This window comes from Melospiza melodia, chromosome 1, assembly GCF_035770615.1.
Source record: "Melospiza melodia melodia isolate bMelMel2 chromosome 1, bMelMel2.pri, whole genome shotgun sequence".
Lineage (NCBI taxonomy): Eukaryota > Metazoa > Chordata > Aves > Passeriformes > Passerellidae > Melospiza > Melospiza melodia.
Genome location: NC_086194.1, coordinates 152,862,102 through 152,877,366, shown reverse-complemented (window position 1 = coordinate 152,877,366; position 15,265 = coordinate 152,862,102). Strand labels below are relative to the sequence as shown.

The window sequence follows — 15,265 nt, the reverse complement described above, 5'->3', positions numbered from 1 at the left end:
TTCATGTCCTAAGGAAATCTTGCTGCAGTAGAACAAGAGTGCTGTGATTTCAAATATTTAGAGATATTAACTATTATCTATACATGAAAGAGAGGAAATGAAAAGCTTTTGACTATTTTTGGGTCTATGAATGACATTAATAATGTTAATTTACATTAACATTATAGGAAAATCTGTGTAGTCAGAGAGGTTTGTTACCAAACACAGATGGCCAGACATTTCAGATTTCCATTTCAAGAAAAATGCGGCTAAACTATGACTGGATTCATGAAACCTTAACAAGAGTAAGTGAGATATTGGTATTCTTTAAATGTTATTTAAAATATGAAATTTCTCTGGTAAAGTCTTGGTCCTGTTGTATTTCAGAAACGTGGTCCTGCCAGGCTTTTGGACTCATCTGCAAATACCTTTGAACAAAGCACAAGGGCCTACAATGCCATGAACAAATTCCTCAGTTCTTTTATTGATCACGTATGTATATTGTCATTATTATATTAAGGAAAATATACTTAAAGTACAAACTAAAAATTGTAAATCTAAAGGACTATAATTCTTCTTTAAGCATATGTGCTTTAAGATTTGTTGCTAAAGTTTTTATGGCATCCAGAACAGTGCTTCATTCAAAAAAAAAAAGAAATCAAACAAAACAATTGGAGTGCTGTCCAGCAGTGCAGATTGCACCTAAAAATGACAAATCCTTTTTTGTTATGGACTTATTTTTGTCTTGGAATAGACCAGTGGGTTTTGTTTCATTCCTAAAGATCTAAGTAGCTGTACTTCACATTGTAGCAGGTTTGAAATCATAAAACAAGAACTGTTGTTTTTCTTTTTGTTACAGGTTCATAAAGAAATGGATTATATTGTCAAAGATAAGTTGCTGCTTGAACGCATTCTTGGCATGGAATTCATGGAACCAATAGAGAAAAGTATTTTTTATAATGGTAAAAAGATGTGTGGTATTTGTACTATGTTAAGTATCCTGGTTTCTGTGTAGATTTATTTCCCAGGATTTACAATCTGAAATGGACTTTACAGTAGGAGAGATCACTGAAGGACTACTTGTGAAGGAGGGATTTAGGAGAAGTTCTTTAGGTTACAGAAATCCTGTTTATAATTAGTTATTTGACTGTGATGTTTTTTATTTAAGGCAGCTGAAAGTGACAGATATGCACATGTTTATGAAATTCATAAACATAAGCATTGATAGAAATACATTGTTTGATAATCTAGACTGCTGTGGTTCCTAGAAGTTTAGATATAAATCAGGATTCCATGGCACTGAAATACACAATTTATAATGAAAATACACTGCTTCCAGTCAAACTTGTATTGGATATTTTTTTTAAAAAGTAGGAAAAGGGAAAAGAATATGTTTGTTTTCTGTAATTGTTTACATATTCTTTTCTCTTATAGAAATGTTGCTTTTTGATAAAATTTTGAGGTAGGTAAATGGGCTAGAGTACTTTGGCTGTGAAAAAGGTACTTTCACCTTAAAAGACCCATTGTCTGTGGAATGATTAAACAAAAATAATGCAAAGCTCTGAACCTCTTGAATAAGGCATTTGCATATGTTTTTATGATTTTGTTGAGTTGGAGCCAGAGCTAACAGCTACTAAAATTTTCAATGACAAGGAAGCTACATCTGCTTCTTGATTTAAAACAACTTTTTAAAATAACTTGATTGAGATTTCAGGATTAAATAGAGTTGTGTGTGGCACACGGGTTTTACCTATTGTGTTCATCAGTATGATGCCATTTTATAAGTGAAAAGTTTGTATTATTTTTCAATAGAATGACAGGACTATCTCTGCTTTGCCATAGAATGTTATAAATTGCTCTGTCTCTGATCTTCCTTTTTCTTATCATCTTCCTTAACATGGACTGATAAACTCCACAAACTTGCAACTCACAGAAATACTAATTTTTTTAAATAAAATGTTCTCTTTCCTAGATGAAGGACACTCTTTCACTGACGTTCTCTATTATGGCAATGAAACAACACTGCTCATCTTTGATATCCTGTTTTTCTCGGTTGTGGATTTAGCTTCCCAAAGTTTTGTTTTAGCAGCTATTCTAACATATTTGCAACAAGAGGTAAATTCCAATTTAAGAACAAAGTAACATTTTTTAAATGGGAGTCAGTATGGCAGTTTAAATAGTTAACTAGATAATAAATGCAGTGAGTTAGCAGTGTGCAGTGAGAGAAGATTATACTGACACCTTATGAAATAGTTTTTGGGGTTTTTGGTCATACTGGTGAGAAATTAATTTTGTTCACATGGTGATCATGAATGAAGAGGTTACAAATAATTTTCAACAGAAAACAGGAATGTCTGTTAAAATTATTTTCACATAATTCTATTATAATTTAGGGTGGAAAGGTAGTGGAAAATGTTTTAAAAATGCTAAAGGAAATTAAGCACCTAATTCATATTATTTACAATCTACAGATGATCTGAATTTACTATTTATGTTAGATACTGAAACATACTAGTGTAAGTATCTCTTCATTAATACATGTTGTTCAAATGTTCTTAGATATTTAGGTTTATTCGTACTACACTTGGGCAGAAGAATTTGGCATCCAAAACCTTGGTGGATCAAAGATTTCTCATTTAATTGAGAAGATGAAAAACTGTTAAGGATTTAATCATGGAAAATATGAACATGATCAAAGCACCTCTGACCTGCAGATTAATTGTCGTGCACTTTTCAACAATAACAATGTAATGGGTTTGAAACTTGAAAAATATTTTTTATATTGTGTGCTATTAAGCTTTATTTTTCTGTATTTATAAGGGTTTTTTTTAATTTGTGAACACTAAGCCATAGGCCTTTAAAAAGAAAGTTTCATGCAAATAAGACAGAAGTAAACTTACTGTTGTTATTATTAGAATAATATTAAAATTATTTTATGGCTTTTGATAAGATATGGACCGCTGACTTTGAGACAACAATTTGAGCATCTGATTGACAGAAGAGGTTGCCAACTCTGAAATTCTCTGAAAATACCTTAAATCTTTGTTCCTTTTTTGAAGTTATTTTGAAGTGTAATGTTTAGCAAATATATATCGACTTTTGCACAGCACAGGATTTGTACTGAATTAGGTGAGTATTTCAGGAGGAATTTTTAAAGATCACTTATTTGCAGTGACTCCCACTTGAAATTTTAATATTTCAGTCTTGTGTCATACAGTAGTGTATAATTCTGTCTCTTCTCTTGCAGTTTATCATTGTTTTTCTTGGGTGTGGCCTACACATGACATCTCAAACATGTATTTGAGGTAGAGTTGTGTTACAGTGATGTAGAGAAAGAGGCTATGATAGAGCAGAGGAGATAGTCATCAGCATTTTGGATTTGTTCTTGATCTTGTGTCTTGTGGTGCAAGGTGTTTATAGAAACAACAGTAATTTTTCTGTTCACTTTTTCCGCACGAGTGAAATGGAAGCAATTTTTTTAAATTGTTTTAGAATTGTTTTCACAGGTGCTCATGGTCTCTTAATTTTCTGATTTTATTATCTTTGTATATAACAAATATGTCATCATATTTTTTAAATTTAGATTAATAATTAGTAATTAATAATTACTAAAGTGCCAAGGGAGATTGTGAATGGCCTTCAAATCACCTTAAGCTGAGGTGTCTACCTCCCATTTTTGTTGCTGAAAAGTCTCCCTATCTTTTTATACTTAATGTTTTTTCAGTAAATGGTTAAACATGAATAGTGTTTGCTGGGTTTATAGCTGTTATTTGTCTTTAGATGATTCAACAAGGAACTTACAGGAGAAAAAATACCAGAAAAATATCAGTCACCATCATCTCATGTTTATTCTGAAACAGACTGAGGACGAGAGTTAGTTGAATTTATCAGATTTCCAGTGCAGATATGCTTATCTGAGTTGAAGCAACATTGCATTTCAAATGTTTTTTGGCTTCATAAAGAGGAATATGTTCTCATGTTGGTACCATGTCATATCATACTAAACTGAGAGCAACATGGACTTAAATCTCACAGTTGCTGTTGCTCCACTGCATTTGCTTTTGGTGTTGCAAAGCCTGTGGCACTTGCTAGTCCCATGCAGTTGTACTGAGTGATAGAATGTGCCTGCCAGTACGGCTGTGACCAGAGAGATAGATAACTGAAAAGCTGTGGGATATCCATTTATTAATGTGCAGTTTAGCATGAGCATTTCTATTTCCTTGCTTCTGTCTGCTTATGGACACAATTCTTAGTTTCTTGGTGCACACTATGCCTCAGAAAAGGTGGTTTCTAATGGAGTGAAGTGTTCAGGATAAATAAAATTAAGGCTGTTGCATTTATGGTGAATGTAGTAATTAAAGTGTCCATTAGGTTCTGGATCTGTTAAAACAGCCAAAAATCTTATTTCCACTGGGAACCACGACTGTATGACCTCATTAGTTGTGAGGTTTCTTGTCAGTGATCTACTGAGGGCCAAAAGTGTAAATTAAGCTAAGGAGCCATCTGGCAAAGAGTTTGCAGCAGGACATTCACTAGGCAAAATTAGCCTCACCTGGTGTCCATGTATTAATTTGGTGGATATCTTTGAATAGCTTAACTAAACTTAAGTCCTTACAAGTCCCTGCGAAGTCAGTGTATGAGAGGAAATAAAACCTTTGTCATGTGACCATGTTTACTCATGCTAACAGATGTGACTAAAGGGGTGTAGGGAGTTGCTGTGGTCCATTAAAGTGTGAGGGTGACCCTGGTGCAGTGCCCTAATTCTGGTCTTTAGGCCCGCAGAACTGTGAGTAGAACTGCACATCACTGTCAGTGGTCACAGCACAGGCTTGTTCTCTCTGAATTCTGTGATGTGCTCATGATCATGAAGTGTTTCTAGTACCATACCTTCTCCAGAGTGGTCAGATTTATGACCAACTCCAGTCAGAATAACTAAACTAACTAGACTTGGGTGAATCAGGGAATGTCTGAAAGGAGAATGAAGATGTGGTTGTGCCATCTGTAGGTGTGTGGTTTCAATTAGTTCTCATTGGTTCAGTACCTGCAGAAATGGAGACATTTCATCAGGGGACCTCTCACACTGTACCCTGTTCTCAATGCTTGTGCTACCCAGGTACATTTCTCCATACAAAACTCCTGCTTTGAGTTTGTTTCAGATATGCCTTTAATTATCTGCTGCACAGTAGGGCACATGAAAGCTTTAATGACCTTGCATTTTACAAGAACTACTGCTAAAAGCAGCTCTTCTTAACAGATAAATGATAAATTAATCTAAAAACATCCTGTCAAAGCAGTTCAGTCACTTGGCCCTCTCTTTCTCCTGAGTGTACACAGTACTCTGTTTTATTTTTCCAGATCATTTGTCTAAAATGTTAATATTCCTAACATAGGCGCTCCACATGATTTAGGAAATAATTGCAGGAGTCAAAAGCTCCAGGAATTCAAAGAAGCTTTTCTTCGCTCTTGCTGTCCAGTGAACATTTGGAACAGGTTGGCTGACCTTTGTTCCCCTATTCCTTGATATTTTTTCAGGAAATATCAAGCTTGATATTTGTTCAAGAAATATCCCTTGTGGTTATACTTCCAGCTTAATGGTTTTATTTTTTTAACATTAATATGCATCTACAATGTGTTGTTCATGTGATGAGTGTCTTTCAGGTTTCTAAATGTTGTTTGCCCACATGGCATTTCAGTCTCTCCTGTCTGTTTCTCTGAGCAATAAAAAAATTTCAAAGATTTGAGACAAGTTTTTTTCCACTTGTTAATTGAGTTGGCCCAGACCTACAACATTTCTTCTTCCATGCACATGAGAGTAGGGCCAGAGGCTACTGCTGGCTCTGCAGTCCAGAGAAGCTGTGTCAGAACAAGTGTGAGAAAGGAGAAAATTTTGCACTTTCACGTGCTACAGTTCCTCCTGAATTCTCTCCATACGCCATGGAGCTGTTGGGGCAGCATCCCCCCTCCACAGCCTCTTGGAGGAGGGATCTGGGCACTGGCTTTAGGGCACATCCCCAGGCTGCTGCCCCACCTGCACCAGCCCTTCTCTTTTCAGACTTCTCCTTTTCAGGCTCACCTGGGCCTGCAGAGAGCCAAGCCCCAGAAACATTGTCAAGGGGACTGCGGGAGTTAAGCTGAAATCTTTGTGTTTAATAACAGCACTGCTGAAAGTTTGGTATTTATTGCTCTGTCCTGGAAGGTCAGAGCAGCAATGATGCCAGGAGAGGGAGCCCTCAGGTGTTCATTTCTCCTAAAAGCATACAGTCAGAAACTACTTTCTGTTTTCTCAACAGGAGGAGAGGAGAGGAGAGGAGAGGAGAGGAGAGGAGAGGAGAGGAGAGGAGAGGAGAGGAGAGGAGAGGAGAGGAGAGGAGAGGAGAGGAGAGGAGAGGAGAGGAGAGGAGAGGAGAGGAGAGGAGAGGAGAGGAGAGGAGAGGAGAGGAGAGGAGAGGAGAGGAGAGGAGAGGAGAGGAGAGGAGAGGAGAGGAGAGGAGAGGAGAGGAGAGGAGAGGAGAGGAGAGGAGAGGAGAGGAGAGGAGAGGAGAGGAGAGGAGAGGAGAGGAGAGGAGAGGAGAGGAGAGGAGAGGAGAGGAGAGGAGAGGAGAGGAGAGGAGAGGAGAGGAGAGGAGAGGAGAGGGCTACATTTCCTATTTCCTAATGTTTTCTTTTTTTTACAATAACAATGTGGTGAGTGTTGTGACATGGGGCACCCAAAAGCTCAGTGCAGAACTTGATGAGACTCTGGGTTCTCCCCACATCACCCTAAATCCACAGGGACAGGGAGGTACACCTTTTCATATGGATGGAGGCAGAGCCTGACAAATGCATCTGTGTAGACATGGTTACAGTTCTTAAAAAAATGAAAAAAAAAAGAGAGAGAATATGGCTGCCTGACTTGCACAGGCAGCTGCAGCTCACTGGTGGCTAACACTGACCTTACTGCATATTATTTGTCTTAGGTGAAACCCTGTCTTTGCAGAAACCCCAGTACTGTGCCCTTTGGAAGGCAACACAAATGAATTACTCTGAAGGTTGCAGATGGCTGTGATGACTCTCAGGGATTTGTGAGCATGGTGAGGGAAAGTGCTGGGTCTGAGACCTGTGGATCAGGACCATCTGGTCTGTCAACAGGAAGAACAGGATCCTACAGCAATGCTGTCTGGTTTGCAGCTGCAGCTGTGCAGCAGAGACACCCCTGTTATCAGGTTGTAAGGAAAGGTTGCCTGCTCTCAGTGAGGAAGTTTTCTTCCTCATCCCAAATACTGTGAGCAAACCACAATTTCCTCAATCCCTCTAGCTGTTTAGAGCTAGCATTGCTCTCCAGTGGTTTATTTCTGACAGCCTGAATAATGCAGAGAAATGCTTTGATGACACACTTCTTTGAAATAATAATATTCATTGCCCATGCTCAGCAGACATGAAGCCAGAAGAGACCATGAGATAATGGAACCTCCCTTGGTGGCCACTCAGGGCTCTTAGCTCCTCTGGCACCCTCATGCTGATTCCCCATCCCTTGTCATCACAGGAACTGCTGCCTTCTCAGCAACCATTGCCAGGGAAGGGATGAGATTCTTTATGATGCAATTAAGTTGCAGACATTTAAATCTATCTAGATGGGAGAAAAGAAGGGAGTTCATCTGCTCTGGGGAATGACTTCTGTCTCCTGCTTTACCTGGGAGAGCTTGAAATAGATGAAGTACGTAAGGGCAAAAGAGAATTCAAAAAGTTTCACTTCCCACCAGAGATTGCCATGCCATCCAGAGTTATAAAAGCTGTACTGGAAGCCACAGTGCATAATTAGAGGAGGTGGATGTTTTCACATTCTCTGCCTGTGTGTATGCAGGAGAGTAAAGGCCTGGCTGCTCTTCACATCCCTTGTCAATCTCTCGGCTCAAGGACCACGTCATAGACATCTGCAAGGAGCACAAGCCAGCTTTGCCAATGCTTGTGCTTGGAAATAAATGCCTCTAGAACCCAGCTCACAGCTGGGAACCAGCCTCAGCCCCTGATAATATCTGTGCAGTGGCACTGAAATGGATCCACCTGGCAAGTGGCTCAGAGGGCTGTTGGTGAGAAAGGAACCCCGGCAGGGTCTGCCGTCCTGCGGGGCCAGGATGGTGCTGGTGGCACCAGGTGGGGGGAGGAAGAAGGGGAGGAGCCAGGCCTGGACAGAGATGCCTGGGGCAGCAGGCTCAGTTTTGCCCAGAGACACCGGAGCAAAGCGCAGCACCAGCCCAGGATCACGAGCTCTTTCAGGTGTTTTTTGGCACTGCACAGGAGCAGGGCAGCCCATTCTGTGTGCTCCTCCTCTGCAGCTCCTTTGCTGCAAGGGGAGCGTGTAGTAAAGGTGAATGCTGAACACACGGTTCCACCCCGTCCCTGGCTGCCCGCACACCCAGCAGTGAGGGGCTGAGCCAATGCAGCAGAGACAATCACCCAGTGATGGCACCTCCTCGTATGGTTTTGTATTCCTTAGCTAAGAATTGCCAGATTCCCATTGTCTCAGCAAATACATGAGAGAGGCATTTCTTGAGAAAAGTGCCTACAGTCCAGGAAGTTGCCATCTTCCAGCTTTTCCATATGACAAAGGCACAGGAGATCCATGGTACAGAAGGCCAAATTAATCAAATTTGCATCAAATTAAACTCTGTGGGAGGATTGGAGCCATCAGCAAGGTGGGGAGTAGAGAGCAACGTCTTGTAGGGTTCCCAGCATTGGGTCTGAGTAACCCCAGAATGCACTTTTGTCTTGCAAACCACCTCTGCAAACCAACCTGATGGTTCCCAGCAGGGTGGCCACGCTGGCAGGCTAAAGGTACCTGGCCCCAGGTGTTTGTAACCATTAGCCCAAGAGTCAGTACAGACCAGTGACCTTCCTGGCCCCAAGTCACTGCTTTAAGGAGGGCTGTAAGCAATGATAAAACGCTCCAAAGGTCATATCCCTGTCCAAAATCTGGGGATGCCGCAGGTCTGCGTCTCCTTTGTTGCCAAGCAGTGATTTAGCTAAAGGAAGGGAGAAACTGCCCCATTTGCATTATGTGGAATTGTTTTTCTCAAAGAAACCCACCAAGCACATGCTGAAACTCCACTGATGGCCTGATCCCCCTTCCTGTGTCATAGCACAGGCTCTTGCACAGTTTGCTCCCAAGATAATTATTTTAGGGTTAATTTCTGAGCAGGAGAAGGTATTCATGCTTCCAATGAACTACACTGTTAAACACAATTTCCTCTGGGTTTACACATGCCCAAAAATTGTACTCAAGTCAAACCTGGAATAGAAATGTTTCAAACAACCTCCTTCTTGTTAGCTCAGTCCCAGAGCAGTGTTGATTTAAGAATATCATCTTGATGGTAACCTGTTGGAAAAGTTTAAATTCCTTTCACAGCCTGGAGAGAAAAGGGGGCTACTCAGTGAAGGTTTCTGGCAGTGGCAGGGGTTGGCACTCCCCAGGCAGCCATTAATTCTGCTGGAAGGCTGCACTGGCCCATCATAGGAAAAAAAAGGAGAGCTCTGGAAAAGCACAAATTAAAGTAGCTGGTAATTCCCCTTTTGCCTATACCTGAGCATGCAGGTTTAAATGAGATTCAGCTTCACAGCAGTGATTTTGGAAGGCTGTGCCAGTGCTGGAGCCCTGCTGGCGTTGGGCTGGCTCCTGGGTCAGGGGCTGCACTCCTAAAACACGGAGAGAGCTGAGAGGGGTGATGTATATGCAGGGGCACCTTTGGGAGTGTGCAAAGCTGTGGGACAAAAGGCACTGTGAAAAACACCAATCACTTGTTTTTAAAATTTTTAAAGTTTAATAGTAATAAAATGGTTATTAAAAATAGTAATACAATTAGAGTAATAATAATTTGGACAAATTGAATTAGGACAATAAATACAAAGAGTTATAGACGTCCGGGTACCTTTTTCTGGGCAGCACGAGCCCGAAAAAGGACACCCGTTAACAGAGGATTAGCCCTTAAAAGCAATAGCCTGTTGCATATTCATACACTTCATACATGATGCATAAATTCCATTCAAATACAGGATTCAGTCTGGTCATCGTCAGCTTCTTCCTCCAAATCCTAACAGCGCCTTCGGGAAGAAGTTCGTTTCTTCTGATAAGAGGGCAGTAAATTCTTTTTCTCTGAAAGATTTAGGTGGCTGCTACCTCGCTGCGAGTCCTTTCTTTAATAAAAGTATCCTACATAGTTCTATTTTAACATTTTTTATAACCTAAAACTACATTTAACACAATACTTAAGAGAATTAATACAGCATTACTTTCCAACACAACACATATAATATTCATTTTAATATTTGCGAAAAGCCAATCATAAAATACATGCATTTTTCACAGGCACACTTGTGCAAGCCGGGAGGCCGAAGGAGGAAGGGCGTTTTCTGGCATCCCTTCCCCTCTCCAGCTGCTGCTCCCAGCGCAGCCCCGCGCCCCAAGGGCTCTTTGGCCGGGAAGCGTCGCGTCGGGATCAAGGCACTGCGCAGCACGGCTCTGCTGCCAGCCCGGCTCCGCTCTGCGGGAAACTCCTCCCGGCTGCACAACGAGGAGCGCAGAGCCTGTGGGCAGCTGGCCCGGCGCCCCAGGGACGAGGAGCAGTTGTCGCGCTGCTCCTGGGCGTGCTGCTGGGAGTTGCGTGGCTGTCGCCCCAAACTCCCACTCTGTGCTCACAAGTCCACTCGTTCATCCACTCTAAGGACACTTCCTCACCCTATGCTCCTGCCTGTTCCAAACACCACCACCACACTGACACGCTCCGTGTCTCCCTGCCCTGGTGTCCCACAGCAGGCAGTGCCACCGCCTTGCAGTCTCTTCAGGGGGCCAGGACTGACCCCCGGCAGCTCTGCTACCACCATCCTGTCCAGTTACACTCGATTGCCGACAGAAGTCTGGCCAGACAGAGCCAAGCTTTTTCATGGACAGAAAGGAACTACAGGACCACACCTGGCCCAGGGAAATTCTCCATCCAGGACCAATACAGAACATTATTTTGTTTCCTGGGATAGAGATGACTGAGCCAAAGAGGGTAAAAACATCTGGGAACATAGGAGAAATGCCTTTTGATGAAATTAGCTGTTGTTTTAAAAAAATACCTGGGCTGGATGCTGAATGTTTTGATGTGGCAATTTAATTTATGTGATGCAACTGCAGCACAGAGAGTTGGGAATGCCCACAGAGAATGGTGGATGAAACACTCCAGAATACTCCCAATACTTTGTAAAATGTTGTATCACCTCTTTGCCACCAAATATCTGCCAAGCACTTGGATATCCCTGGCCCAAGCCCGCTCTGTGCAGCCTGGTCTCGCACAAGGACAAGGTCTAGCCTAAACACTGTCTTTCCAACAGCAATCCCAGTGCTGCCAGCAGGGTTTCAATGCTGAGGCTTCTCCAAAGTGAACAAAACTGTGACAATCTCCCCTGACCACTCATCCATTGGCTGTGTGTCAGACTCTCTTTCTGCTGGCTGCCACACAACCAAAGCCAAAGGGACAGCCTTCCACTTCTGCTTGTGACAATCTACCCACTGAACCTGTCCAGTTATTTAGGTGCCCAACAAAAGCATAAAATGTATCAAAACAGCATAGGAATAGGATCTCAGTAAGGGAGAGGCACAAATATGATAGTCTTAATTAAAGCAATCTCCCTGTAATAATCTCAAGTTAATAGTAATTTTGTAATGTTGTGCCTACAATAATCTGAGTCAATGTTCTTTTATGTATATGTTACATATATTGTTATATGGAACAACATGAAAATCACTTCAGGGTTATCAGCTTGTTGTCATCCCCATCTATATCTTCTGACTTTTATTCAGAAAGTATGAATTGAGGCAAAATAGCTAGACCTTACCAAGCCCCAGTTATTTGAGATCAGTTATGATCAGAAATACATTTCCATGAAACTAAGGGCCACCTGCATTCACATACATTTCCTGGTTACGAACTCAGTCAATTCAGGGGTTAAAACCACATTTTTTTTCTCACCTCCAGCGTAGTGAAATGTAAATAGACCACTTGTTTTGCTGCTCTGCTCCGTGTATCAGCCACAGAGGGTCCAGAAGTTAGTGCTTAGCTGGCAATTTTGCTGATAATGAGGCAGAGCAGCCTGTTCATTTACAGACACATCACCTCTGCTGACAGAAGTAAAAATGGGCTTTTGTCAACATCAATAAACAAATTAGAAACTGCTCTGCAGAGACAGAGCTCTGGTAGCCCCATTGTCAACAGAGTAAGGAGGGGAGGGCCAGGCCCTTGCAGGCACCGGCTGCAGGGGCTGTGAGTGACCCGGCTGCCTGTAGGGCTGCTCCAGGCTGTGAGGGACCCGGCTGCCTGTAGGGCTGCTCCAGGCTGTGAGGGACCCGGCTGCCTGTAGGGCTGCTCCAGGCTGTGAGTGACCCGGCTGCCTGTAGGGCTGCTCCAGACTGTGAATGACCTGGCTGCCTGTAGGGCTGCTCCAGACTGTGAGTGACCCGGCTGCCTGTAGGGCTGCTCCAGGCTGAGTGACCCGGCTGCCTGTAGGGCTGCTCCAGGCTGTGAGGGACCCGGCTGCCTGTAGGGCTGCTCCAGGCTGAGTGACCCGGCTGCCTGTAGGGCTGCTCCAGGCTGTGAGGGGCCCGGCTGCCTGTAGGGCTGCTCCAGACTGTGAATGACCTGGCTGCCTGTAGGGCTGCTCCAGGCTGTGAAGGGCCCGGCTGCCTGTAGGGCTGCTCCAGGCTGTGAGGGACCCCGGCTGCCTGTAGGGCTGCTCCATGCTGTGAGGGACCCCGGCTGCCTGTAGGGCTGCTCCAGGCTGTGAGGGACCTGGCTGCCTGTAGGGCTGCTCCAGGCTGAGTGACCCGGCTGCCTGTAGGGTTGCTCCAGGCTGTGAGTGACCCGGCTGCCTGTAGGGTTGCTCCATGCTGTGAGGGACCCGGCTGCCTGTAGGGCTGCTCCAGGCTGTGAGTGACCCGGCTGCCTGTAGGGCTGCTCCAGGCTGTGAGTGACCCCGGCTGCCTGTAGGGTTGCTCCAGGCTGTGAGGGACCTGGCTGCCTGTAGGGCTGCTCCTCTCTGCTGCTGCCTGGCGGGAAGGCAGCTCGGGGACCTGGCCAGGCACAGGATGAACAGGGCTGCACTCCCTGCACAGGGCTCAGAGTGTGCTAGCCTGGCTCCCGCTGGCCACTGCTGCTCCACCAGGCAATAAGGGATGTCCTACAGCTGGCAGGAATTTTTGTCAAAATAGGTTTTTATCAGAAAATGCCAGCTCATCAAATTCAGCAGGCTTTGAACCAGCAGAGCAGTTTCTAACGAACTTCTGAAAAAAAAAGAAACAGATTATTTTCAGGACCCGCCTCGTTCTTTTCTGATTTCTTGAGCTGCATAGTTGCCAAGGACTCACACATCCACAGGGCTGCTAGTATTTCAGACTTTTTATTTTCTAGGGATGAGATGCCTAGAAAGGCCTAGCACAAATAGGTCTTATAGGTTCCTGCAGAACAAGACAGAGCCTGGCATCCTGGAGGACATCCTATCACACCAAGAACATAAAGGTTCCAATGCCCAGGGAACAAGGAGCCTGGACACATTGACAAAAACTTGGATAACACAGAATTAAATTCCTGGACTGAAGGAAGTTTATAGGAACACCAAACTCTAAACCAGTTAAATCCCCAGGATCTCCATTCAGGTTTCATACTATCAGAACTTCATTTTGGAATTGAACATTTCCTTTGTTGTCTGTGCAGAACAGACCCACCACCTGTCCTCCCACCCCTGAGAAAGGAGAATGCTTGTGCTAAGTCTCCATCCTTTCCTCTCACTTCTTGCAGTATCTGCAGGTTTTCCTGAATATTGCTTATGGAAAAATTCATTTCCCTCAGTGCTGCCTTCATGGTATTGAGGGCACACAATTTGTTGTTTTATCCAAGTGCTTATCTCTCCTGTGTTTGATGTCTATAACAGCTATTTGCTAATGCTTTCCAAGGTGTTTTAATAACAGGTGTTGCTTCCTTTATGTATGGCAGAGTGAAATTGCCTGTATGAGCTCCAGAGATAAGGCAAATAAGGGATGCACTGCTCTGGCTATGATAGTCTCTTCTGGATAAATGTTTCCTTCCACCACCAGGGTGAGACAGGATGTCCAATTGGGTGGGTCATTTAATGCTGCTGGAGGGAGCAAAGGCCACTCTGTGCAGTCCAAGGGCTTTTCATGCAAGGTGACAAGTCCACAGCCCTCACTGTCTTACCCATGCAGAGCTGTTTGGATGCCTTTCCAGCCCTCGGCTCAGAGAAAAGTGGTCCCCAGGGCTCACACTAAAGGTGACATTCAGGGCATTTTGTACACAAGCAGGTGCCCAGCTCTGACAGACACACTTCCCAGACCCCAGACGCACAAGGCACACACTTATAACCTCCCTCACAACTTGGAAGTGCTTCCATTGCTGTTTCTGGATTAGTATCTGTGCCTAACCTTCTGCTTAGTTATAAGTACCAGCTTGAACTCCTCATTAACAACCATATCAGATATCCACACATTCCTCCAGAGCTCTGGTTCAGCCTCACATGGTCCTGGTGGGCATAAAGAAGCACCAGCTGCGAAGGGTGTCAGACCCAGGCTGAGAGCAGAGAAGGCATCCCATAGTTCCAAAGGTTTTAAGGAAAGGCACTAAATACATCCCGTTTCTTTTGCTTGAGGGAAGTAAAAGCAGCGAGTGACATAGGGAACAACAAGAGAAGAGAACATGAGGAAAGATGATGGGGAGAGAAAAGGTTTCCCCATTGTCACCACCAAGGCTTTGTGCCTACAGCAGGGATTATGAAATGAAGTCAAATATTCTGATGTCAAATAAATCATGGTCTCATGCATCACCCTATTTTTCTTACAATTACTTGATTACCAGATCAACTTGTACATTAAAAGCACCTGCCTCAAGGTTGTAGTATTGTGTCTTCAGCAGAAACAAGCAGAAATCCTCACTATGCTCAGCATGGTGCTTTTTTTGGTCAAAAAAACATCAGAACCACAGGCAGCTCAGATGACAATGCTGCCCTCTGAAACCAGGTGGCCACCCCCTTAGAAACAGAACAAATGCAAAAAATAAATGTTAAGAAGAGGTTAGGATTCAATAAATGGAGAGACAAATGTCGGATCCCATTTTTCTCTTTCTCCTCTGTTTTATGGTTGATTTATGTTTGCTGGTTGTCGGTTTCTCTTCCCGGCTGTTTTATGTTCGGAGATAGCTCAGGGATGCCACTTGCTCGGTTTCTCGGTTGTTTCAAAGACCTGGAAAGGCCCAGAGTGGCCTTGGAC

The 15,265-nt window shown here is 43.6% G+C and overlaps 1 protein-coding gene across 2 annotated transcripts in view; it reads left to right on the top strand.

Annotated features, from left to right (window-relative positions):
* TMEM67 (transmembrane protein 67) overlaps positions 1–4,319 on the top strand; it is a 30,365-nt gene extending 26,046 nt beyond the window's left edge. For both annotated transcript variants that reach the window (XM_063172488.1, XM_063172478.1), the window contains 5 exons: positions 168–284; positions 367–471; positions 839–941; positions 1,952–2,094; positions 2,539–4,319. In XM_063172488.1, coding sequence (XP_063028558.1) covers positions 168–284; positions 367–471; positions 839–941; positions 1,952–2,094; positions 2,539–2,619 — 549 coding nt within the window. In that variant the 3' untranslated portion in view covers positions 2,620–4,319. The remainder of the gene's footprint in view (positions 1–167; positions 285–366; positions 472–838; positions 942–1,951; positions 2,095–2,538) is intronic.
* Positions 4,320–15,265: the final 10,946 nt, after the last annotated feature.